The following is a 26,721-nucleotide window of genomic DNA, read 5'->3' on the forward strand; positions in this document are numbered from 1 at the left end:
TGAGAGAAACATCTAATTCCGCTGGCAGTATTTTGTCAGGACTCCAGCTGGACCTACACAATTACAGGTTCCACTGGACCTACCTGGACAGGCGTAAAGGGGACGCTGCACAAGTTGTGTAAGCTTGAAAAAAGCCAGGATTTATCGTATTTCTTCCCAAAGGGAATCTGGAGAGAGAGGGAGAGAGCAAAAAAATACTTTGCCATTAGTCACACCCAACTTCAAAACATTCAATTTCAAAATCTCATTACGTCAACATTTACTCCCAGAAGTACAACTGTAAAATGGCACAAAGTCAGATTGTTAAATGATGTCAAAGCTTAAACGTTACTGAACTCATCAATTACAGCTATCGGAGCCCTTCTCCTGCATCCTAAAGATCCAGACACAGAATGCAGTGCTGGAAACCGACGACTATTAGAAAACGTGTACAATAACTTTGCCTCGTATTTTAATACGGTTGGAAAACACGAGAAAAATCAGGGAGTAGTGAGGGGAGAGCTAACCAACCAGAGAGAGGGAGTTAGCATGTTAAATTACTTAAACATTACTCAATAAAAAGCAGCTCATTGAAAAGAACAGAGGTGGACAGGACCCAAAATCTAGATAATCCCCGTATCTGATACATGCCCGGTGCCAAGCTTCCCGGATACGGGGTCTGATACCTGTAATTAAGTGTGGAATTAATACATTAAGGCCACGAGGCAGTTCTCTGCTGGCAGGGTGGGGTACAGGCAACACCGTAATGATTTGCACAAAGGTACCCAGTTTCAGTCCTGGTCTGTGCTGCGTTAGTTGGATGCAGCACAGGACGCACCAGTGGACCACAAGTTTTTGGGGGTGGGAGATGGGGACATGAGGCAGGATCCCTCATCCCTGATCATCAGCGAGTGAGGCAGCAGCACAGTGGTTAGCACTGCTGCCTCACAGCGAAGGGGCCTCAGGTTCGATTCCAGGCTTGGGTCACTCTCTGTGTGGAGTCTGCACCTTCTCCCCCGTGTCTGTGTGGGTTTCCTCTAGGTGCTCCGGTTTCCTCCCACAGACCAAAGGATGTGCTGGTTAGGTGCATTGGCCATGCTAAATTACCCCTTGGTGTCCAAAGATGTGGTGGTTAGGTGCATTGGCCATGCTAAATTGTCCCTCAGTGTACGTGAGCAGACGCCGGAGTGTGGTGACTAGGGGAATTTCTCAGTAACTTCATTGCAGTGGCCGACTTGTGACACTAATAAATAAACTTTAAACATTTCAAACCGCCCGCGTGTGAATGCAAAGCCAGGGCAGGACCAGGCTCAAATCAAACTACTGACTGCCTGGGCTTGCATATTATTACAACCACAATCTGGGCATCACGGACAAGACTGCTATTTATTGCCACACTAGTCTGGAGTGAAAGCTTCAGACACTCGAATAACACACTCAGCCACGTCAGACAGCATCAGTTAACAGTGAACCACACTGGTGTGAGGGAACGTTGGCGTGAGGGCAGAGTTGGTTATAGAAAATCTGACAGCTTTACGGTCACTTTTATCGACGTCAGCTTTATAACTTCCAGATTTTTAAAAACCTAATTCAAATTCGTAAACTGCCGCGACGGGATTTGGACCCATGCTCTCCGGATTATTAGTGCTGCCCTCCGGACTACGACACCTCAGTAACAAAATCACTGCACTGCCTTAACCCCCAGCCCAAAAGCTAGTCACAGTCCTTTGGGAGAGGAGGGAATGAGATTGAGATAGATTTTGATGCAATTCAGTCGGTCCATAGAATCGCTACAGTGCGGGAGGCGGCCCTTAGGCCCACGGAGTCTGCAACAACTCTTCTGATAACCCCACACATCCATCATGGCCAATCCATCTAACCTGCACATCTTTGGACACTAAGGAGCAATTTAGCATGGCCAATCCACCTAACCTGCACATCTTTGGCGTGGTGGAAACCGAAACACCCGGAGGAAACCCACGCAGACACAGGGCAGAACGTGTGAACTCTACACAGACAGACACCCAAGGCCAGAATTGAACCTGGGTCCCCGACGCTGTGAGACAGCAGCGCTAACCACTGTGCCACCGTGCCACCAGTGGTGCTGAATACTCAGTACATGTCTTTCAGGGGGTGAAGGACTGATCCTTGCTGGCCTGAGCTGAGTTAACTGCACCATTTCCTGACCACACAACATGGGAAAGGAGGCTGGCAGTGTGGGGAGGGGAAGGGGATCCATCTTTGTCAGGGCTGGCCAGCAGGGAGAGAAGACCAGGCTGCTGTCTGATGCAAACTGTTGCAGCATCGTGGCTCGAGGAAGATGCAATGAAAGTTCTCACCCTGCCTTAATTCACATATGCATGTACCCTATACACGTAGCAATCAACAACCAAACGTGCGCGACAGACAAGGAGAGGATACTCCCAAAACAAAGACCTACTGCGATCTTAAACCAGGAGCGTCGTGGATTGGTATTCGCATTTCTCTCCGAATTCTGTTTGACAGTAACTTGAATGTTCGAGGGCCCTCCATCGCGATCGTGCCAGCTGTCTGGGCGACGTGGTCTTGAACCATAGGGTGTGCTGAAGATTAGAAGAGGGATTTAAAAGAGAGAGAGAGAGAAAAACAAAAATCACAACAAGCAGGATTAAACATTTCAAATAAACTTAGCAGGAGATTGCTAACTGTATCACAATGGCCTGACACGAATACAGAATGCTTCAGAAGACGGGAACATTTGAGCAGAGCTCTAAGCTGCTTGGATTAAATTTCAATTACACAGGTAAGGATCAGAACACTGGCAGGCAGCTGCTGAAACATGCACGCTCGAATGGTATATTTTTATATATCTTAGCTATGACTCCTGCTCCTAGTTCTTATGTTCTTATTATTTTTATATCAGCAATACAGTTAATGGGGTCCAGCGGAGATTCACACGGATGATCCCAGGAATGGTAGGCCTGACATACGATGAACGTCTGAGGATCGTGGGATTATATTCATTGGAGTTTAGGAGGTTGAGGGGAGATCTGATAGAAACTTACAAGATAATGAACGGCTTAGATAGGATGGACGTAGGGAAGTTGTTTCCATTAACAGGGGAGACTAGGACGCGGGGGCACAGCCTTAGAATAAAAGGGAGTCACTTTAGAACAGAGATGAGGAGAAATTTCTTCAGCCAGAGAGTGGTGGGTCTGTGGAATTCATTGCCACAGAGGGCTGTGGAGGCCGAGACGTTGAGCGTCTTCAAGACAGAAATTGATAAATTCTTGATTTCTCGAGGAATTAAGGGCTATGGGGAGAGAGCAGGTAAATGGAGTTGAAATCAACCATGATTGAATGGTGGAGTGGACTCGATGGGCCGAATGGCCTTACTTCCGCTCCTATGTCTTATGGTCTTATGGGGTCTCCTTTCAACTCAGAAACTAGGAGAAGGCCATTCAGCGCTTTGAGCCTGCTCTACCCTTCAATACAATCATCGCAACACCATATTCCCCTCTCTCTCCATGTCCCTTGATGCCATTAACATCTAAAAAATTCTCTCTCTCTTGGGCGGCACAGTGGGTTAGCACTGCTGCCTCACAGCACCCAGGGAACCGGGTTCAATTCCGGCCTTGGGTGTCTGTTGGTGTAGAGTTTGCACGTTCTCCCCGTGTCTGCGTGGGTTTCCTCTCTCAGTCCAAAGATGTGGTGAGGTGGATCGGCCATGCTAAATTGCCCCTTAAGTGTCCAAAGATGTGTGGGTTGGGGGGATTATTGGGGTAAATATGTCGGGTTACGGGGACAGGGCCTGGGTGGGATGCTGTGTTGAAGTGTCAGTTGCAGTGCTGATGGGCCGAATGGCCTCCTTCTGCACTGTTGGGATTCTGTGAATACGTTCAGCGATTTGGCCTCAAAGCCTTCTGTGGTAGAGAATTGCACAGGTTCAACACCGACTGAAGAAATTTCTCCTCATCTCAGTCCTGAATGGTCTCCCCCATATCCCGAGACTGTGCCTCCCGGTTCGAAATTCCCCGACCAGGAAAAAAAACATCCTCCCCGCATCTAGTCTGTCCAGCCCAGTTGGAATTCCATACGTTCCAATCAGAGATCCTCTCATCCTGCTAAACTCCAGTGAATACAGGCCCAGTTGAACTAATCTCTCCTCATAGGACAGTGCCACCAACCCCGGTATCAGCCGAGTGAACCTCTGCTGCACTCCCTCAGAGGCAAGTCTATCCTTTTTAGATAGGGAGGTCGAAACTGCAGGCAATACTCCAGCTGTGGTCTCACCAAGGCCCTGCATAACTGCAGAAAGACATCCCTACTTCCGAACTCAAATCCTCTTGCGATGAAGGCCAACATCCCGTTTGCCTTCCCAACTGCTTGCTGCACCTGCCTCTCCGCTTTCACTGACTGGTGTACAACGACACCCAGATCCCTTTGTACATCAACACTTAGCCATGCTGTACTTCATCTGCCATTCACCGCCCATTCACTCAACTTGTCTAAATTAACTTGAAGCTCCTTGCATCCTCCTCACAGCTCACAATTCTGCCCAGTTATGTGTTGTCAGCAAACTTGGTAATATTACATTTTGATTCCCTCATCCAGGTCACTCGTATACATCATGAACAGCTAAGGGCTCCAAGCACTGATCCCTGCGGCACCCCACCAGTCACTGCCTGCCACTTGGCAAAAGACCCATTTATTGCCACACTCTGTTTCCTGTCTGTCAAAGCAATTCTGGATCCCAGAGGGTGAGGTGAGAGTGACTGCCCTTAACATCAAGGCAGCATTTGACCCAGTGTGGGATCAAGGAGCCCTCGCAAAACTGAAATCAGTGGCAGTCTGAGGAACAAGGCTCCACTGGTTGGTGTTATACCTAGCACAAAGGAAGATGGTCACACTTGTTGGAAGCTGGCCATCTCAGTCCCAGGGGATGGCAGTGGGAGTTTCTCAGAGCAGTATCCTCAGCCCAACCATCATGCTGCTTCATCAATGATCTTCCTTCCATCGTAAGGTGCCGGCAACGCAGCTCATTGACGAGCAGTAGAGCTAGAATGGCCATTTAAGTACTTTGGCCGCAAGGTCAGGTCAGAGGCTGGGAATTCTGCAGCAAGCAACTCACCCCCTGACTCTGCAAAGCCTGGCCACCATCTACATGGCACAAGTCAGGAGTGTGATGGAATACTGCCCACTTGTCTGGACATGCGCGGCTCCAACAAGAAGCTCATCATCATCAAAGATAAGGAGCCGCCTTGATCAGCACCCACTACCACAACCTCCAATATTCACTCCCTCCATCACCGACGCACAGTGTGCACCATCTAAAAGGTGCACGGCGACTCACCAAGGCTGCTTCAAGAGTGCCTTCTAAGTTAGCGACCTCCAAGTCTCACACTACCCTGACTTGGAACTATAATCGGCCATTCCTTCACTGTCACTGCATCAAAATCCTGGCTCTCCCTTCCCAACAGCGCTGTGGGCGTACCAACACCAAATGAAAAACAGCAGTTGGAGAATGTGGCTCACCAACACCACCTCAGGGGCATTAAGAATGGGCAATGGATGTTGCCCTTACCAGAGACGTTCACATCCCATGAGTGAATGAAAGCTGCAGTTGGTAGGGATGTCTGTAAACAGTTTGGATTAATGTTGCTGCAACGGTGCTGCTAGTACAGGTTCAGTGTAAGACTCCTAGGCAATGTAAATTGAATCCGGCTTTAACGTCTCAGTCAAAAGACGATGCAGCGCTCCCTCAGTGCTGCACAGAGAGTGGTGGGTGCCTGGAAGGCGCTGCCAGAGGAGGTGGTGGAAGCAGGCACATGAGCAACATTTAAGAGGCATCTGGATGGGTCCATGAATAGGGAAGGAATAGAGAGAGATACGGACCGAGTAAGGACAGAAGGGTTTTTTTACTTTAGTTTGGGCATCATGATCGGGACGGGGTTGGAGGGCCGAAGGGCCTGTTCCTGTGCTGGACTTTCCTTTGTTCTATTTCAACATGCTCCCGGACAGCCTCGTCATTCTACCCTCCCTAAATTTGAGATTATTCAAAAACCCATTGTTTATATCCTAACTCACACCAAAGCGTATCCACCCACTCTGCTCACTGACCTCCCTTGACTCCCCAGTCAAACAAAGCCTCCATTTTGAAATTCTTATCCTCATTCTCAGATCCATCCATAGCCTTTCCCCTCTCTGTGATCTCCTCCTGTCTCAGTCCCTCTGCACTCTTCCCATGCTGGCCTCTTGCGCACCCCCAATTTTAATTGCTCTACCATTGACGGCCATACCTTCAGCTAACCAGTTTAATTTATTTATTAGTGTCATGAGTAGGCTTACATTAACACTGCAATGAAATTACTGTGAAAATCCCCGAGTCGTCTGTTCAGGTACACTGAGGGAAAATTTAGCATGGTCAACACGCCTAACTAGCATGTCTTTCGGACTGTGGGAGGAAACCTGAGCACCTGGAGGAAACACACGCAGACACAGGGAGAACGCGCAGACTCCGCACAGACAGCGACCCAAGCCGGGAATCAAACCCGGGTCCCTGGTGCCGTGAGGCCGCAGTGCTAACCCACTGTGCTACCGTGCCGCCCTCGGCTGAGAAATTCATTCCCTGAACCTCTCACCCCTCTATTAAGACACTTGTTGAAACAAACTGTGTTGACCAGACTGTTTCCATTTCTCCTAATGGCTCAATGTCAGATTTTGTAAGCTTCATTGGATCAACGGTGCATGTAAAACCCTCATCCCCGCTTTGTCAATGTACTTTTGGCTGGCCTTCCATTCTCCAACCTGCAAAGATTTCAGCTCATGCTAAATTCTGCTGCCCATCTCCCTAACCCAAGTGCCAAATCCAGCTCTGTTGACGTACACTGGCTCCCAGAGTCCACAATTCAGTGTTTCCCACCACCGGTGCAAGCCTCTGACTTCTTGTACGTCTCTCACTCCCTTTGCTCCGCCACTGGCAGCCATACCCTTAAACTCTGGAACTTCCTCTCCGGCTCTTTGCCTTGCCACCTCCTTTTAGAGTCGTAGAGATATACAGCATGGAAACAGGCCCTTTGGCCCAACTCGTCCATGCCAATCAGGTTTTCTAACCTGAACTAGTCCCATTTGCCTGCGTTTGGCCCAAATCCCTCTAAACTTTTCCCATCCATGTACTTCTCCAAATGCTTTTTAAATGTTGTCATTGTACCCGCCTCCACCACCTCCTCTGGCAGCTCATTCCATTTAAGCACCACCCTCTGTGAAAAAGTTGTCCCTCCGGCCCCTTTTAAATCTTTCCCCTCTCACCTTAAACCTATGCCCTCTAGTTTTGGACTCCCCTACCCTGGGGAAAAGACCTTGGCTATTCAGCTTATCTGTGCCCCTCTTGATTTTATAAACCTCTATAAGGTCATCTCTCATCCTCCGACACTCGAGGGAAAAAGTCTCAGTCTCTCCTTAAAATTCAAACCTTCCAGTCCTGGTAACATCCTTGGTCTAGTTGGGCACATTAGCGGTGCAGGCTTGGAGGGCCGAAGGGCCTGTTCCTGTGCTGTATTATTGTTCTTTGTTCTTTGTAAATCTGTAAAGACTCTTAAAACCTAGCTTTTAGTCACTTCCCCTTTTGGATCGGGTTTTCCCCTTGAACAACACTTTGTAAAATGCCTTGGGGTTTATTCCCACATTGCTGAGGGGGCTGGGTGTGTTGTTTGCTGGGGCCTTAGCTGTTTGTACTTGCAATGATCATAGCTGGCAGGGCAGGTTCAGCGGTGAGGACACGCTGCATATATAACACTCCCTGCCTGCCAACAAAAAAAGCATTCCACAAAGCTGTGTACCTGCACACAACCTGTAAACTCGTGGGTCTGGATTATGGCTAACCCCATGTAGCTATGCTTAGCTGCTAACTTGACCTGTGCTTGTAAAGCCACTGCTTAAAATAGCTACAATGGAGTTGGATTCGCCTGTTTATAGTGGGTTGGTGGCAGAGGACAATTATAATTGCTCGGGATCAGTGACTGACTTCATTTGCAGCCAAGTTTGTTCTGCCTCCGACTAGAAAAAGGCATGCCGTTACTTAGCATCTGATCGAACCACAGTGCTGTAAATACCTACTAGACAAGAAGGGATTGGCTGTATTTAGCACCATTGGGCTCCCTCAGAACAGCCCAACGTAGCTCACAAGGTGTGAATTGCTGTTTCCGAAGCATTGTCACCTGTCGTGGCAAAGTCGACAATCGGTTCGAGCACAGCAAGAGAGATATATGCTTGAAAACCTCATGTAAATTGAGTCTGTGTCTTATAAGTTCTGTTTGTGAACAGAATTCCCACTCACCTGAAGAAGGGGCTCAGAGCCTCGAAAGCTTGTGTGGCTTTTGCTACCAAATAAACCTGTTGGACTTTAACCTGGTGTTGTTAAACTTCTTACTGTGAAAACCTCAGCAGGGCTGACAACGCCTGTAGGGGAGAGAATAGAGCCAGCGTTTCGAGTCTAGCTGACGAAGTTCTGACGAAGGGTCATCTAGACTCAAAACATTGGCTCTATTCTCTCTCCACAGATGCTGTCAGAGCTGCTGAGCTTTTCCAGCATTTTCTGTTTTCGTTTCAGATTCCAGCATCCGCAGTATTTTGCTTTTATCTCAATTGAGATGAATGACCGGACAAACTGTCTGCGGTGGCATTGGTTGAAGAAAAAGATCGACTTACGTCTATATAGTGCCTTTCACTATGTCAAGGTGCTCCCGAGTGTTTGAGAGCTAATTAAATATTCCTGATGTGTATTCAGGAAAGGTGCCAGCCAGCTTGCACAATAAGCTCCAACAAACAGCAATGTGATAATGTGTATGGTGTTGATTGAGGGCTTGTCCCGGGACAGACTCCTCTGGTCATCTCCCAACAGTACGACGGGACTTGTATGTCGCTCTCGAGGGGACAAGTGGGGTTCTGGTTTAACAGTTTCGGCAGAATACTTTTCAAAAGGCATGAAACTTGCAAATGCTGACGTTCAGAGGGACTTGCGTGCACTTGTACAAGGAACACAAAGTTAGCATGCGGGTCCAGTAAGCAATTAGGAAAGCATGTTTGCCTTTACTGCCAGATGACGGGGCAGCACAGTGGGTTAGCTCTGCTGCCTCAGTGCCAGGGTTCGATTCCCAACTTGGGTCACTGTGTGTGGAGTCTGCACATTCTCCCCGTGTCTGCGTGCGTTTCCTCCGGGTGCTCCGGTTTCCTCCCACAGTCCGAAAGACATGCTGGTTAGGTGCATTGGCCGTGTTAAATTCCCGTGTACCCGAACAGGTGCTGGAGTGTGGCGATTGGGGGATTTTCGCAGTAACTTCATTGCAGTGTGAATGTAAGCCTGCTAATGTTGAGTGTGACACTAATAATAAATAAAATAAACCAGGAGTACAAGACTAAAGAAATCTAGTTACAATTGTGCAGGGCTTAGGTGAGACTACACCTGGAATACTGTGTGGAATACAGCCTTGGACTCCATATTAAATGGAGGATTTAGAGTAAGAAGTCTCCCAACACCAGGTTAAAGTCTAACAGGTTTATTTGGTATAACGAGCTTTCGGAGCGCTGTTCCTTCGTCAGGTGAGTGAAGAAGCATGGACTCACCTGATGAAGGAGCAGCGCTCCGAAAGCTCGTGATACCAAATAAACCTGTTGGACTTTAACCTGGTGTTGTGAGACTTCTTACTGTGCCCACCCCAGTCCAATGCCGGCATCTCCACATCTTTGGACACCAAGGGGCAATTTAGCATGGCCAATCCACCTAACCTGCACATCTTTGGACAGCAAGAAGTCTCCCAACACCAGGTTAAAGTCCCACAGGTTTATTTGGTACCACAAGCTTTCGGAGCGCTGCTCCTTCATCAGGCGAGTGATGAAGCATGGACTCACCTGACGAAGGAGCAGCACTCCGAAAGCTCATTGTACCAAATAAACCTGTTGGACTTTAACCTGGTGTTGTGAGACTTCTTACTGTGCCCACCCCAGTCCAACGCCGGCATCTCCACATCAGGACGATTCAGACACAGGGACCTGTTGTCCACAAACAAAAAGACATCTTTTGTGCCTCTTTTGGGATACCCGGGACCCTGTTGCTCACTGGTTCTACTGGTTCCAGTGGACTCACTGGTTTCTACACTGCAACACCTCAGCCAGAGGCTAATCTTTCTCTTGCAGCACCAATTGTTGTTGAGATTTGGTACTCGTGTTTGTCCCGATGAGCACGAGATGAAGAGCTTGGACGATACGTCTCTGTTCTCAGCAATACGTCAACTTGTCTTCACTTGTGTCGCACAATGGACCCAGTAACGCTCTCAAAGACAACAATCTGCTGCTCTGTGAGCAGATGTGGAGGATTCCACAGCGTCAGGAGCGAGGAAAGGCTATTTTTGAACAGCAAGACCTAGTTACTGTTTAATGCAGCTTCCTCTACACGAGCCTAATCTTGTTTGTTTCCTTTCCCCTCAATGCTGGGCACTCGGCAGTTCCTCAGTTAACTTCCTCAGTTTGTGAAAGATATCAAGCCCCGGCCTCTCCTTCCTCAAAATTAAAAACACCAAATTTAAAGCTTTTGACGGTTGTGTGGCAGCTGCTTTTTATAACAGATTACGATTCGGGAGTATTCCTGAGAGGAGTATTTGATGGTCTATTTGGACTAGCTGGGTAGCTCTTTCAGGAGCTGGTACAGCTATGATGGGCTGAATGGCCTCCTGTGCTGTAAGATTCTATGAGTAATTGCGTGTGCGCGCTGCCCCTACGTATTTACCCTGCTAACACTAAGGGGCAATTTAGCATGGCCAATCCACCTAACCTGCACATCTTTGGACTATGGGAGGGAACCGGAGCACCCGGAGGAAACCCACGCAGACACAGGGAGAACTTGCAGACTCTGCACAGACAGTGACCCCAGGCTGGAATTGAACCGGGTTCCCTGGTGCTAACCACCGTGCCCTCTCTAAAAATCTTATACAAGATGCTCAGCTTGAGCAATGGGGGCTTTTCTCTTTCATTGGCATTGTCAAGGTTAAGGGGGTCGGACGCCAGAGGTCGTAAAGAGATCATGGGGATTTACTGGATAAATAACAGGTTCAATCTACTGTTCGACGAGATAGCAAGGAGAACACACAAACTGACGGTACCACGGAAAGAACGGAGCAAAATACTGTCACTCAAAGACTGATTACAATCCGGAATTAATTTTCTACTGCAAGCCAAAGAAATGAAGTGCTTGAAGAAAAGAGGAACTATTTGAGGGAGCAGCACTGTGGCTTTATATCAGATAACTCATGTGGTACAGGGTGTGGTTTATGAGCCAAATAGCTCGAATCCGATCAACATGCCACAGAGGCTTTCCAATATCAGTGATCGGTTCTGCATTTGGCTATACTTTGTATACAAACTGTAAGCTTGATAAAAGTCCCTTTTACAAGAATATTGGACTTTAATCATTGGCCGACCTGTCTGCTTCCTGATCTGTTTTGTCCGCTGTTTGTGTAAAACAGATGACAAAGAAAAGCGACAGTTACACCAGCAATGGGAACAGCACCTCCTCAAAAGACAGTAATATGCTTCCGACATTCAGAATCGCATCTTTCTCTAGTTTCCCTTCCATCTCCCCTCGACAATCAGACCCACCTCCTCCCACCCTATTCTTCTCCTGTGCTAAACTGCTGAACGTCCAAGTCTCCTGTTCCCCATGGTAGTCGTTATCAGCCTTCAGGTACTGTACCTCTCTCCTTCAAATCTGTCAAGAGAGTCAGAGAGTGGTGACAGCACAGCAAGGAGGCCATTCGAGTCCATGCCAGCTCTTTGCAAAGGCAGGTCAGTTAGTCCCACTCCCTCACCGTTTCCCTGGTAAAGGCCAGATTCCATGAACAAATCAATTTGAAAAAACCCATAGTAAAACACCAAACACAAATGGCTACATCTGAAGAGCAGCTACTGTTACGCAAGAAAACACCACCTATCCTGCTCAGAACGACTCCACAAACACAAATGGGATGAACGAGTAGTTAAACATTTCTTTAGTTACATAGAAACTAGAAGCAGCAGTCGTCCATTCAGCCCTTCTAGCCTGCTCCGCCATTCATTTTGATCATGGCTGATCATTGAATTCAATATCCTGATTCCGCTCCCCCCCCCCCGGATCCCTCTAGCCCCAAGAACGATATCTAATTTCTTCCTGAAATCACACAACATTTCGGCCTCAACTACTTTCTGTGGGAGTGCATTCCACCACTCTCTGGGTGAAGAAATTTCTCCTTACCTCAGTCCTAAAAGGTTTACCCCCTTATCCTCAAACTATGACCCCCTAGTTCTGGACTCCCCCCACCATCGGGAACATTCTTTCTGAATCTACCCTGTCCTGTCAGAACAGTGGCACAGTGGGTTAGCACTGCTGCCTCACAGCGCCAGGGACCCGGGTTCAATTCCGGCCTCGGGTCACGTTCTCCCCGTGTCTGCGTGGGTTTCCTCCGGGTCCTCCGGTTTCCTCCCACACTCCAAAGATGTGAGGGTTAGGTTGAGTGTCCATGCAAAATTGCCTATTGTCAGGGAGATTAGCAGGATAAATATGAGTTTACAGGAGAGGGCCTGGGTGGGATGGTTGTCAGTGCAGGCTCGATGGGCCGAATGGCCTCCTTGTGCACTGGAGGGATTCTATGACTCTAAATTTTATAAGTTTCTATGAGATCCCCTCTCACTCTTCTAAACTCCAGCAAATATAATCCTAACCCACTTAGTCTCTCCTCATGTAAAGAACAAAGAAAATTACAGCACAGGAACAGGCCCTATGGCCCTCCAAGCCTGCACCGACCATGCTGTCCGACTGAACTAAAACCCCCTACCCTTCCGGGGACCATATCCCTCTATTCCCATCCTATTCATATATTTGTCAAGATGCCCCTTAAAAGTCACTGTAGTATCCGCTTCCACTGCCTCCCCCGGCAGTGAGTTCTTGGCACCCACCACCCTCCGTGTAAAAAACTTGCCTCGTACATCTCCCTTAAACCTTTGCCCCCTCGTAATTGACTCTTCCACCCTGGGGAAAAAGCTCCTGACTATCCACTCTGTCCATGCTTCTCATAATCTTGTAGACTTCTATCAGGTCGCCCCTCAACCTCCGTCGTTCCCGTGGCAGATCTGCCATCCCATGAGACACTGGTTGAGGGAGGGACGATGGCCAAGACATCAGGAGGGCTCACCGATCATCTCGGAATCATACTGTGCACAAAAGCCTTGAGCCAGTGATCGTTCGCTCGAGTGGTGAGCGAACACTGAGCTGGGAATTATTTTTACACTTCAATAAAATTCCAGGTGAATACGAGGGAAATTAAAGGTGTTTCCTGAGCATTGCCTGCAAGGCTTGAAAGTAAAAGGATAGAAAAGAGACCAAATAACATCGGACATCTGGCTAGCATGAAGAGTTAAACAAATACAGGCGAGTGTTTACATACACCCTGCAGTAATACACGGTCACCATACATTCTTTTGTTTGTGACAGTGATTCTAAATCAGTGCTGAGTTAACCACGCTTACTTAATGTGTCTTAGCAGTTCATTCACACAACTGATGGATGACTTTACTGTCAAAGTACATAAGAGCGGAGTTATCAGGAATTCTGGCCCCATGGACGGTTCATTGCATTTATCTGTCAAGTAGCTAGTCCAGACAAAAAGAAAAAGACCCCCTCAATTCCACTTTATGTTCAACAGACCAACTGAGAGTCAGCAGGGCTAGCGAACAGTGGCGTTCACAAGGGACAATGTAGACCGCACGGAGTTTAGGCACAGGAAACAAATTGGACCAGAGTGCTAGAAGACCTCAGTAGGTCCGACAGCATCTGTGGAGAGAGAACAGAGCTAATGTTTCGAGTCAGGGTGACCGTGCGTCAGAACTCTTTGAATTGTACTCTCTCACTGGGAGATATTGCTGCTGAGGAACACGGGGTGAAAAGCAGAGCAAGGGTTTCTCAAGTAGTCAGATTCCCGTCAATATTTTCAGGCTTGCTTCAACTCAGTCAGAGTTTTACAGCACAGAAAGAGGCCCTTCAGCCCATCGTGTCTGCGCCCACCATCAAGCACCTGTTATTCTAATCCCACGTTCCAGCACTTGGTCCGTAGCCTTGCATGCTGCGGCGTTTCAAGCGATCATCTAAACGCTCCTCTAATGTGGTGAGGGTTCCCGCCTGGACGTGAGGGTTCAATCTGGGTGATATCAGTAAAGTGAAGAGCTGTGCATGTTTATAACCAAGGAGATCTTAAGCTCGTTTACAGACGAAAGGCTTGTGGTAAACGTCGCAGTCCACAGCACTCTAGACAGTTACTTTGCCTTGAAGCTAAAGATGACAATTCCCATTAGCCGGCTACGTCCGTCGGAATGATTTGGTCGCTCTGGACAAGAACGGTTTCAGCTTGCAGCAAGCAGATGACACACAGGCTGGAAACTAGCATGAGCCTAATTGAATCCAGCAGATGCTCCCACAATGTCAGTAACCCAAACATCACTGAAAACATGGTAACACACCATGCTGAACACCAGCAAAGCAACTGGAATGTAGAGAGTCTCCTAAAACACTTCACACGGAGGACAGTCACTGGGACATTGTAAATAAGGTGGCACGAGTTAACAAATTTGCTGTGAATTAAAATTTGTGAGTAGGCTGTCACAATACAGATTGTAAAACAGTCTCCCTCATTCAATCCGGTTTCCTTAAGCTCCTTAATCATTGAGCAGGAGGCACGTGGGAGATAATCTCTATGGTCCAAATCCCGTCATTGTTCTGTGGATAGCTACAATTTTACAAGTGTCGCATCTTGACGCTCAAACCATCATGTGTGGGGCCATGGTTCATTGACAAGCTCTTCCCGTCCTGCCGAGCTCTCGGCTGAAGGTAAAATACTGTGGATATGGGATGTGAAACAATATGCTGGAAAATCAGCAGGTTTGACAGCATCTGTGGATAGTGAATAGAGTAAGAGTTTTAACAACACCAGGTTAAAGTCCAACAGGTTTATTTGGTAGCAAATGCCATTAGCTTTTGGAGCGCTGCTCCTTCGTCAGATGGAGTGGAAATCTGCTCTCAAACAGGGCACAGAGACACAAAATCAAGTTACAGAATACTGATTAGAATGCGAATCTCTACAGCCAGCCAGGTCTTAAAGATACAGACAATGTGAGTGGAGGTGAAACGATAGTGAATAGAGCCAACACTGCAAGTCTGGATGGCTCTTTGTCTGAACTGATGAACGGTCATCCAGACTCGCGATGTTGGCTCTATTCTCTCTCCACAGGTGCTGTCAGACCAGCTGAGATTTTCCAGCATTTTCTGTTTTTTGCACCACGTTCTCAGCACTGACTTTGGGACTTGAGCCACTACCAGATCAAGACCCTGTTTGCTTCTTCATGGACGCAATAGACAGCAGGCAGAAGCTCCGTGATGAGCTTTTCTGTGGCACGTACTGGTAATCGCGGGTTGAGGAGACTGCCACCTGTTTGGGAGCTTACGTGCATACCTCCTGTCACGCCAGCCTTTGCCTTCTGAAGCATCAAATCGAAGAGAACATGGAAATGGGTTAGTACCAGAACACTCTCCGCCAATGGAGGCCGGGAATCTGTGCGAGAGGGAACCAGACTGCTTGAGCTCACCTTTCTAGCTTTTGTTTAGATGACAAAGAATGGCAAGGAACCTATCAAGGTAGCATCTTCACAGCCCATCTGACTGGCTGTAATTAAACACCCGTGATCCACAAAAGTGGCACTCAGATCCATTTTGTTCTCCACACTGCCACTCGCAGCACATGTCTCCAGTCTCCCTGATGGCTTGGAATCTGCATTGGCTTTCAGGGAATCTGCACTGCCTTCAGCTAGTGCTGGGACATGGAATCCCCGCGGCCAAGGATTTACCTGGAATGCAGATTGTGATTCCTCTGCTCTGACGAAGGGTCATCCAGACTCAAAACGTTGGCTCTATTCCCTCTCCCACAGATGCTGTCAGACCTGCTGAGATTTTCCAGCATTTTCTGTTTTTCTCTCAGATTCCAGCATCCGCACTATTTTGCTTTTATCGAAGGTGATTCCTCTCACGGGATCTAGGCTGAGGTATCTAAATGGATACAAAATTGGCTTCTGTGGTTGTCGAGGGTTGTTTTTCAAACTGGAGGCTGTGTGTGCCTCAGGGATCAGTGCTGGGTCCACTGTTATTTGTCATTTACACTAATGATTTGGGTGACAATATAGGAGGCATGGTTAGTAAGTTTGCAGATGACATCAAGATTGGTGGCGTAGTGAACAGTGAAGAAGGTTATCTTGGATTGCAACGGGATCTTGATCAATTGGGCCAGTGGGCTGACGAATGGCAGATGGAGTTTAATTTAGACAAATGCGAGGTGATGCATTTTGGTAGATTGAACCAGGGCAGGACTTACTCAGTTAATGGTAGGGCGTTGGGGAGAGTTATAGAACAAAGAGATCTAGGGGTACATGTTCATAGCTCCTTGAAAGTGGAGTCACAGATGGACAGAGTGGTGAAGGCGGCATTCGGCATGCTTGGTTTCATTGGTCAGAAAGAACATTTAATACAGGAGTTGGGACGTCTTGTTGAAGTTGTACAAGACATTGGTAAGGTCACGCTTGGAATATTGTGTACAGTTCTGGTCACCCTATTATAGAAAGGATATTGTTAAACTAGAAAGAGTGCAGAAAAGATTTACTCGGATGCTACCGGGACTTGATGGTTTGAGTTATAAGGAGCGGTTGGATAGACTGGGACTTTTTTCTCTGGAGCGTAGGGGGCTGGGGGATGATCTTATAGAGGTCTATGAAATAATGAGGGGCACAGATCAGCTAGATAGTCAATATCTTTTCCCAAAGGTAGGGGAGTCTAAAACTAGAGGGCACAGGTTTAAGGTGAGAGGGGAGAGATACAAAAGTGTCCAGAGGGGCAATTTTTTCACACAGAGGGTGGTGAGTGTCTGGAACAAGCTGCCAGAGGTAGTAGTAGAGGTGGGTACAATTTTGTCTTTTTAAAAGCATTTAGACAGTTACATGGGTACGATGGGTAGAGAGGGATATGGGCCAAATGTGGGCAATTTGGATTAGCTTAGGGGTTTAGAAAAAAGGGTGTCATGGACAAGTTGGGCCGAAGGGCCTGTTTCCATGCTGTAAACCTCTGTGACTCTCTGACCCTGCAGTTTGAGCAGTCAGACTTTTCTCTCCCATTTGTTTTTTTACAGTAGCGAAGGCAGAAACAAAGATTCAAGGTGGCACCGGAGCGAGGCAACCTCCTGCAAGCTCTCCCCAGCACACCCTCTAATTCTATCCTCTTAGAACTGTATTCTAACTCTCTCATCATGCTCTTGGATCTTTCTCTACACCCTAGCTATGACAGTAACACTATATTCTGCTCCCTCTCCTTTCCTTCTCCCCGATATACTCTATGAATTGTATGCTTTGTAAAGTAAAGTTTATTTATTAGTCACAAGTAAGGCTTGCACTGCAATGAAGTTACTGTGAAATTCCCCTAGTCGCCACACTCCGGCGCCTGTTCAGATCAATGCACCCTAACCAGCACGTCTTTCAGACAGTGGGAGGAAAACCGGAGCACCCGGAGGAAACCCACGCAGACATGGGGATAACGTGCAGACTCCGCACAGACAGTCACCCAAGCCAGGAATCGAACCCGGGTCCCTGGCACTGTGAAGCAGCAGTGCTAACCACTGTGCCACCTTGCCGCTTTGTCTGTATAGCGCGCAGGAAACAATACTTTTCACCATATCCCAGCACATATGACAATAATAAATCAAATATTAAGTTGATCTTTCCCTACACCCTAGCTATGACTGTGACACTACATTCTGCACCCTCTCCTTTCCTTCTCCCCTATGTATTCTATAAACGGTATGCTTTGTCTGTATAGCGCGCAAGAAACAATATTTTTCCAAATGTGATGATAAATCAAATCAAACCCTCACCGCATTTAAAACCCCCTGGGATGTTACACCAGGGAACTGGTATGACCTACAGGCTATGGTTCACGAACTGGAAAGTAGGATACTGCCAGGAGAGCCCTTTTCCTGTCAGTACAGAGAAAATAGGCCAAACGGTCTCCTTTTTGAGCTATAACTGTTCGACAATTTTCAGATAATCTCGAACTAATAGCGGCACAAAGAGCGTCCCCATCCGGGCTTTGGCAAATGGAAGTGCTCGGGTGAATTTGCGAAATATGTTCGCCAACGCCCTCCTAAATGATCTCGAAACAAGGTTTCTCGTGAGAAAGATGCCCAGTAACTCAGGCCAACCCTCAGCATTTGTGCATGAACATCTTAGAATGGAATCGCTGATTTGGCAAAATCCTTCGAATTATGGCTGCTGTTAAATTGTTCACGTTTTCTACCAAGTCAGCAATCTCCAAAGTTGTGCTGCACTGATGAGTCAGTCGTGATTCTCTCCTTACTCACCTAATCTTCCATTGTTCCCTTTATCAGTTTATCTAACATGCTATCTGCTCACATTAGCACCTCCTTACCAACAATCTCACGCTATCAGAATCAACCCTCATTCCAAATTATTATTAGCACAACAGTCTGGAAGTCGGGGAAGGTTTTGGAATGGCTTTGCCCTTGCATACCAGTCAGCGTGCGCGCTTCCATTACAGATGCAATGTGGGCAAAACTATCTAATAATTGAAGAGCTGGCATTGAGCTGGACAATCTTTGCGGAAATGACACGGAGGTTTGATGCTACATTTCCTTTTTGGCCGTGGTGTCGACAGCGGCCTGCATTTGGTAGCAGCAAGGTAAAGCTCTCTCCCTATCGGAAATCCACCAGAGTAAACGGATTCTACAGGCACTGCTGCCCAAGCAGACAGATCAGGGACGGGAGTAGGCCATGCAGCCCCTCGGGAATGTTGCCCCTTTCTGGCTCCATTTACCACGGTGCAGAAGGAGGCCATTTGGCCCACCGAGTCTGCACAATGCCACCCAGGCCCTATCCCCGTAACCCCACATATTTACCCCGCTAATCCCTCTAACCTACGCATCCAGGGACACTGAGGGGCAATTTAGCATGGCCTAATCAACCTAATCTGCACATCTTTTGGAGTGAGGGAGGAAACCGGAGCACCCGGAGGAAACCCACGCAGACACGGGGAGAACGTGCAGACTCCACACAGACAGTGACCCAAGCCGGGAATCGAACCCAGGTTACTAGAGCTGTGAGGCAGCAGTGTTAACCACCGTGCCGCCCCTATTAATTTAGCTGCCGTTGCTCTGGATGTCAGGATACCTTTTGCTATTACCCTCAAATTGTGGAAATTTCAATTGTCACAGCTCCCTTAGGAGTTCCAGATTCCCACTCGGCAGGTGAAAGAATGCTCCCCATTTCCACTGGCCTCATGCTAAGGGCTGAATGGTCTGCCTGTGTACCTATTTCTTACGGTCTTAATTTTGAAGTGAAAGGTGGTCCCAGAGTTTGCTCCCCAGACTCTGCCAAGGTACACAAGAATAGGAGGATATTAACTAGCATCCCTATGGAAGGAACAATAGCAGTCTGGATGTCTGCAGTGTGCCTTTTTGGAAACAGCCAGTAGGCCCTTAGTGTCCCAAGATGGAATAGCCATGGCAAATGTGTGGAGTTACGGGGATAGGGTGGGGTAGAGGCCCTGGGTAAGGTACAGGGGAGGACAGGTTTGGGCTTAGCTTGACACCCCCACCTAGCATCTTTGGTGGGAAAGGGTAGAACCGCCAAGAATGGAGGCATAGACTATTTTCTAAATGGGAAAATGTCGAGGAAATCAGAAGCACAAAGGGACTTGGGAGTCCTTGTTCAAGATTCTCTCAAGGTTAACGTGCAAGATCAGTCGGCACTTAGGAAGGCAAATGCAATGTTAGCATTCATGTTGAGAGGGCTAGAATACAAGAGCAGGGATGTACTTCTGAGGCTGTAGAAGGCTCTGGTCAGACCCCATTTGGAGAATTCTGAGCTGTTTTGGGCCCCATATCCAAGGAAGGATGTGCCGGCCTTGGAAAAGTCCAGAGGAGGTGGGGCGGGGGGGGGGGTGGTGCCTCACAGCTTGAATGGTGGAGCAGACTCGATGGGCCGAGTGGCCTAATTCTGCTCCTATGTTAGTATGGTCTAAGACTTTTGCTGCATATACAATATAGAACATTACAGCGCAGTACAGGCCCTTCGGCCCTCGATGTTGCTCCGACCAGTGAAACCAATCTAAAGCCCATCTAACCTACACTATTCCAATATCATCCATATGTTTATCCAATGACCATTTAAATGTTCGCAATATCCAAGCAAGAGTGACACCCGATGGTCAGGAAAGACGGGAAGACAACTGGGGAAAAAGGAGTGAATGGAATTGTGATGCACGTGCGCAGAATGACGTATGGTAGCAGGGCAGGGGAGTAAATGAACGAGAGGGGAGCGCAGGATTAACAACGATGCATCATTCATTTATAACAGATCGATTTTCTTTTCGGAATTGGAATTTTAGCTTCCATTTTTGCTTTGTTACCGCATTAGAAGTTGCGAATGATTACGCAAACCTCCTAGCAAATCGATAGCATGGGTCAAAGGGCCTTTCTCTCTGTGCTGTAAAGCTTTATGACTCTATCCGACCGCAAAGAGAAATCACCAGCAACAAAACACAGCTTCTCAGTCTTCATGCGGGGAGAAACGGTAAAGAACGCACGTTAAATTCTGCGCGTGTTTAACTCTGAAAGCTGAAGCATTTCCGGTGTTCATACTCAGTGGGGGGAAAGAGTTCCTCTTATCCGAATCGGCATTGACAGCGTGAAGGCTCTGCAGGCAGCTACTCACAATCGCGACCTCGGCGAGTCGTGGTCGTTCATGGTCACGTCGCCATCCTCATCTTCGAACCGTGCGCGGAGATTGGACCCCCCGCCGCCTCGAATCCGTGATTTGTGAGTTGCCTCGCTGTACATCTTCCCCCGGAAAGGGCCGCGCCCTTTCTTTTTCCGAACGGGAAAACCACCCCCAACTCGGTCATCGTGTTCTGGAAGAAAAAAAAGTTCAATGTTAAAAAAAATATAAGTACAACTCAGACTGGAGGACCATGAAAAAGTCTTAGTCACAGGAAGGGTTGAGCTGATTTCGAATTAAAGTCACTTTAGGAGCAGCTACCTTAGTGTTTGAAAAATTAATAGAACGTCTAAAATGCTTGGAAACGTCAGAATTTCAACACCCTGAAACATAATTGATTAAAATCCATTTAGGGGTGGCACAGTGGGTTAGCACTGCTGCCTCACAGCGCTAGGGACCCGGGTTCGATACCCGGCTTGGGTCACTGTCTGTGTGGAGTCTGCATGTTCTCCCCGTGTCTACGTAGGTTTCTTCCGGGTGCTCCGGTTTCCTCCCACACTCCGAAAGACGTGTTGGTTAGGTGCATTGGCCGTGCTAAATTGCCCCTTGGTGTCCAAAGATGTGCAGGTTAGGTGGATTGGCCATGCTAAATTGCCCCTTGGTGTCCAAAGATGTGCGGGTTAGGTGGATTGGCCATGCTAAATTGCCCCTTTGTGTCAGTGGAATTTGCAGGGTAAATAAATGGGATTACGGGGATAGGGCCTCAGTGGGGTTGTTGTCGTCAAGTGCAGGCTCGATGGACGGAATGGCCTCCTCCTGCACCGTAGGGTTTCAATGAAAATACATTTACTTGCAGTTCCCACGATGGCCCATTGAGTGACGGCCAGACAGTCCCAAAAGGCAGGGCCTTGGTTTCTACCTGTGCTCAGAATCACAGAATGATCACAGCATAGAAGGAGGCCGTTCGGCCCATTGTGTCCACGCTGGCTTTCCAAATGAGTAATTTACTCAATAGCCAACCTCAGCTGGGGGGCGGCGTAGTAGGTTCTACAACTGGAAGCTGTGCTTCTCTCTGGGTTGAGGGATGGAACAATCAGGCTGGTCACTGCTCTTGGCCTGTCATCCGAATGCTGGGAAATAAATGTTGCGTCGCCATCAGGAGAGAACAGGGCGGAGCTGAGCTGCAATGATCTCAATGAAGGGAGACACAGGCTAAGGTTCACGGTCAGTTTTGAGTGTTGCAGAAAGGCCCAGCAGGGGCCAGTGTCTCCAAGGACTTTGCATGCGTTCCAGCAGCTAGTTCAAAGCTGCTTTCAAGCTACGCAAAGAACCAAGATAGTATCAGCAACCATCAGCACCTTGATCTGATGCAGAAGGTCGCGACTTAATGGAAAAAAACGTCAGGGTTTAAGGCTAGCGGTTGGAAAGAGTCTGACAAAAACACTAGCATTGTTCAGATGGATCTCATATAAATATTATATAAAAACAGCTACACAGGGTCTCCTGACGCTTTCAGCCAGAAGAAAGACGTGGGGACATTTCAAGAGGAAAAGCTTATATTTAGTGTGAGTATTTTATACTTAGTTATTTTTTAATTCATGGCTGGCCAGCATTTATTGCCCATTCCTAATTGCCCGTGAGAAGGTGGTGGTGAGCTGTCTTCTTGAAACGCTGCAGTAGTGATTGAGTGTCACACTTGGCCATTTCAGAGTCAACCACATTGCTAAAACTCTGGAGTCACATGTAGGCCAGACCAGGTAAGGATGGCAGACTTCCTTCCCTAAAGGACATTAGTGAACCAGGTGAGTTTTTCCGACAATCGACAATGGTTTCATGGTCATCAGTAGATTCTTAATTCCAGATATTTATGGGAACTACCAATTCAGATATCAAAAGATGACATTAAACTTTAAAGTTTATTTATTAGTGTCACAAGTAGGCTTATTGGAATGAAGTTACTGTGAAAATCCCCCAGTCGCCACACCTGTTCGGGTTACACTGAGGGAGAATTTAACACGGCCAATGCACCCTAACCAGCACGTCTTTTGGATTGTGGGAGGGAAACCGGAGCACCCGGAGGAAACCCCACGCAGACACGGGGAGAATGTGCAGACTCTGCACAGACAGCGACCCAAGCCGGGAATCGAATCCAGTGGTCACTGTGCCACCCATTATCTGATGTCACAGTAAAGGGGAAAAAAAACCTGCTTGAAGTGAACTGACGGTTTTGAAAGATTTTCCAAGATTTTTCAACTGGTATAAATTGTGGGCTTTGGAGTTACCCCCCAGTCGATTATCTCTATTAAAGTCAACCCTCAAAATTAAAACCACGCATCTTGCTCCTTTCAGATACACATTCACAAGATTAGCTAGTCAGAGGGCCTTTCATGTGGTCAGTCAGAGTGCACTATCCGTCTGTGCCACAACATTGCAGGATGAGGGCCCAAAACACATGACCTGGGCAGTACCGAGGGGGTGCTGCACTGCTGAATATGCCACTCTTCAAGCCAGATGTTAAACCAAAGCCACGTCCCACCTTTGCCAGGTTGACATCAAAGACCCACAACACGAGCTATTCGCGTTCCGGTCAATATTCCTCCCTCCACAACATCACTGACAGATCAACTCATTGCAGTTTGCATTGTACAAACTGGCTGGTGCATTCCCCTACAATGCAATTGTAGCAGCATTTCGAAAATGTGTCACTAGCTACAAGTGCTTAGGTATGAAGGGAGGTCATAAAAAGAGCCATGCCAAGTGTAAACTTTTCTTTACTGAAGAATTTTCGATATGTAGGTTTCTCAGGTCTGGTGTTTTGCTACAGCTAACTTATAACTCAACAACTGCAAGTTGCTGCTGTGAATACCTGCTGTTGAGCTGTGGACACACTCCTGATCTCACGCAACATCCAGAAATGCAGCTTTCCAGCAGAGATTGCAAGGCGGAATCATAGAATTCCTACTTTGCGGAAGGAGGCCATTCGGCCCATCGAGCCTGCACCGACACCAATCCCACCCAGGCCCTATCCCCGTAACCTCACGCATTTACCGTGCTAGTCCCCCTGACATTTAAGGACAATTTAGCATGGCCAATCCCCACCAAACCTGCACATCTCTGGACAATAAGGGGCAATTTAGCATGGCCAATCCACCTAACCTGCACATCTTTGGACACTAAGGGGCAATTTAGCATGGCCAATCCACCAAACCTGCACATCTTTGGACACTAAGGGACAATTTAGCATGGCCAATCCACCTGACGTGCACATCTTTTGACTGTGGGAGGAAACCGGAGCACCCGGAGGAAACCCACGCAGACACGGGGGGAGAACGTGCAAACTCCACACAGACAGTTACCCGAGGCCGGAATCGAGCCTGCGTCCCTGGTGCTGTGAGGCAGCAGTGTTAATCACTGTGTCGCCCCGAATCAGGAGCAGTTAGTTTCCTAACCACTAACCATTGTTTGTTGGCTCAGACAGGTAAACATGACTGATAAGTCAGTCGGGGAACTTTTGCACTCGTGACCTGGTTCCACAGTGCCTGCATCAAGTGGGCCAATGAGAATTAACCGCAATTTGCAAAACAGTTGCCGCAACCCCTTGAAGATGAAGAGAGAGCGAGAAGGATTGCGACAGAAACAGCTCTGGAAGGCACTGCAGTCCAGTCAACTGCACAGAAAACATTCTACCGGTTAGAATGCCACACTTACTAACCATTAACTTCATGGAGAAAGAGAGAACAGAACGGCCAGCAATCCTTACTACCGTCTAACGGACCACACAGGGGTGGCACGGCGGCTAACACTGCTGCCTCACACTGCCAGGGACCCGGGTTCGATTCCGGCCTCGGGTCACTGTCTGTGTGGAGTCTGCACGTCCCCCCCCCCCCCCCCCCCCCGCCTCCCGCCCCCCGCCGTGTCTGCGTGGGTTTCCTCCAGGTACTCTGGTTTCCTCCCACAGTTTGAAAGGCGTGCTGGTTAGGGTGCTAAATTCTCCCTCAGTGTTACCCGAACAGGCGTCGGGGTGTGGCGACTAGGGGGATTTCACAGTAGCTTCATTGCAGTGTTAATAACGTAAGCCCACTTGTGACACCAATAAATAAACTAAAACAACATTGGAAGGGTGTCAACGGGTACAAGGCAAGGTTTGGCATGTCTTAGTGATAGCCGCCCCCACAGATGAATAACTTGTCAACAGCTGCTGCCTAGACTCAAGAGGAAGGGTGGACAATGGAGTAAAGGGCTGGGATGAAGGAGCAAGCGCTCCAGCATTGCCTCAGCAGGGACAAAACTGAAGCAAAACAAACTCTGGTGTCCTATAAAAGGGACCAGAGTGTCTTTGAACATACCACTTAACAATAACCGCAAGAGCAAGAAAAACATTTCATTCCTTAAAGCTGGGCCTGGCCCAGTGTGAAAGCTGAAAGACTCTGAACAGAAAAGGCCTGCCCCTCAGTTTGAGAGCAACAGTATTTCACCAACTGTGCCAGCGGTTTTGTTTAAAGACCACATGCCAAAATATATAGCAATATTCCTCCAATAGTGAAACGCCGGGTTATGTACAGCTGGGAGCTGTGGTTTGATTAGAGTTTGGGCTTTAAGAACAAAGAACAATACAGCACAGGAACAGGCCCTTCGGCCCTCCAAGCCCGCGCCGCTCCCTGGTCCAAACTAGACCATTCTTTTGTATCCCTCCATTCCCACTCCGTTCATGTGGCTATCTAGATAAGTCTTAAACGTTCCCAGTGTGTCTGCCTCCACCACCTTGCCCGGCAGCGCATTCCAGACCCCCACCACCCTCTGTGTAAAATACATCCTTCTGATATCCGTGTTAAACCTCCCCCCGCCTCACCTTGAACCTATGACCCCTCGTGAACGTCACCACCGACCTGGGAAAAAGCTTCCCACCGTTCACCCTATCTATGCCTTTCATAATTTAATACACCTCTATTAGGTCACCCCTCATCCTCCGTCTTTCCAGTGAGAACAACTCCAGTTTACCCAATCTCTCCTCATAACTAAGCCCTTCCATACCAGGCAACATCCTGGTAAACCTCCTCTGCACTCTCTCCAAAGCTTTAAGCATGGTTTAGTAATCTGGCCAATTCTCTTCTCCCTCCTGCTTTGCTGGGATACAGTTTCACAGCCAATTCCCCCCACCCCCCACTCAAGTGACCACACTTCAACATCACTCCCAACCTCTGTAACTTCCTCCAGCCCACAACCCTCCCAAGATCTCTGCGCTCCTCCTATTCTGGCCTCTTGCGCACTCTGATGTTAACCACCAAGCCATTGGCGGCCACGTCTTCAGCTGCCTGGGGCCCTAAGCTCTGGAATTCCCTCCCCATACCGCTCTTGCCTCTCTACCAGTCCTTCCCTCAAAATTAATTCTCCTCACATTCTACCACTTTGACCAGGTTTTTGAGCACCAGAGATCGTCCCTGGACTGGTTGTCAAATTATTCTTGATAAGACTATAAGATACAGGAGCAGATTTAGGCCACTCGGCCCATCGAGTCTGCTCCGCCATTCAATCATGGCTGATATTAATCTCATCTCCATTCTCCTGCCTTTTCCCATATCCCTTGATCCCCTTATTGATCAAGAACCTATCTATCTCTGTCTTAAAGACATGATGTGGAGTTGCTGGCGTTGGACTGGGGTAGGCACAGAAAGTAGTCTCACAATGCCAGGTTAAAGTCCAACAGGTTTATTTGGTAGCACAAGCTCTTGGAGCACTGTCCCTTCATCAGGTGAGTGATGAAGGGGCAACTCTCCGAAAGCTCGTGCTACCAAATAACCCTGTTGGACTTTAACCTGGTGTTGAGAGACTACTTACTGTGTCTTAAAGACTCAATGACCTGGCCTCCACAGCCCTCTGTGGCAATGAGTTCCACAGATTCACCACACTCTGGCTGAAGAA

At 48.0% G+C, this 26,721-nt stretch overlaps 1 protein-coding gene across 1 annotated transcript in view; it reads right to left on the minus strand.

The window, feature by feature from the left end:
- The window catches only part of nxf1b (nuclear RNA export factor 1b), a 75,101-nt gene that overhangs the window by 42,535 nt on the left and 5,845 nt on the right, over nucleotides 1-26,721 (minus strand). Inside the window, exons 3-5 of the mRNA XM_078205353.1 lie at nucleotides 20,800-20,995; nucleotides 2,420-2,561; nucleotides 84-167 (exon numbers count right to left, since the gene is read on the minus strand). Of these exons, the coding sequence (XP_078061479.1) occupies nucleotides 84-167; nucleotides 2,420-2,561; nucleotides 20,800-20,995 (422 nt within the window). The remainder of the gene's footprint in view (nucleotides 1-83; nucleotides 168-2,419; nucleotides 2,562-20,799; nucleotides 20,996-26,721) is intronic.

The sequence above is a fragment of the Mustelus asterias genome, unplaced genomic scaffold (assembly GCF_964213995.1).
Source record: "Mustelus asterias unplaced genomic scaffold, sMusAst1.hap1.1 HAP1_SCAFFOLD_685, whole genome shotgun sequence".
NCBI classification, from domain to species: domain Eukaryota; kingdom Metazoa; phylum Chordata; class Chondrichthyes; order Carcharhiniformes; family Triakidae; genus Mustelus; species Mustelus asterias.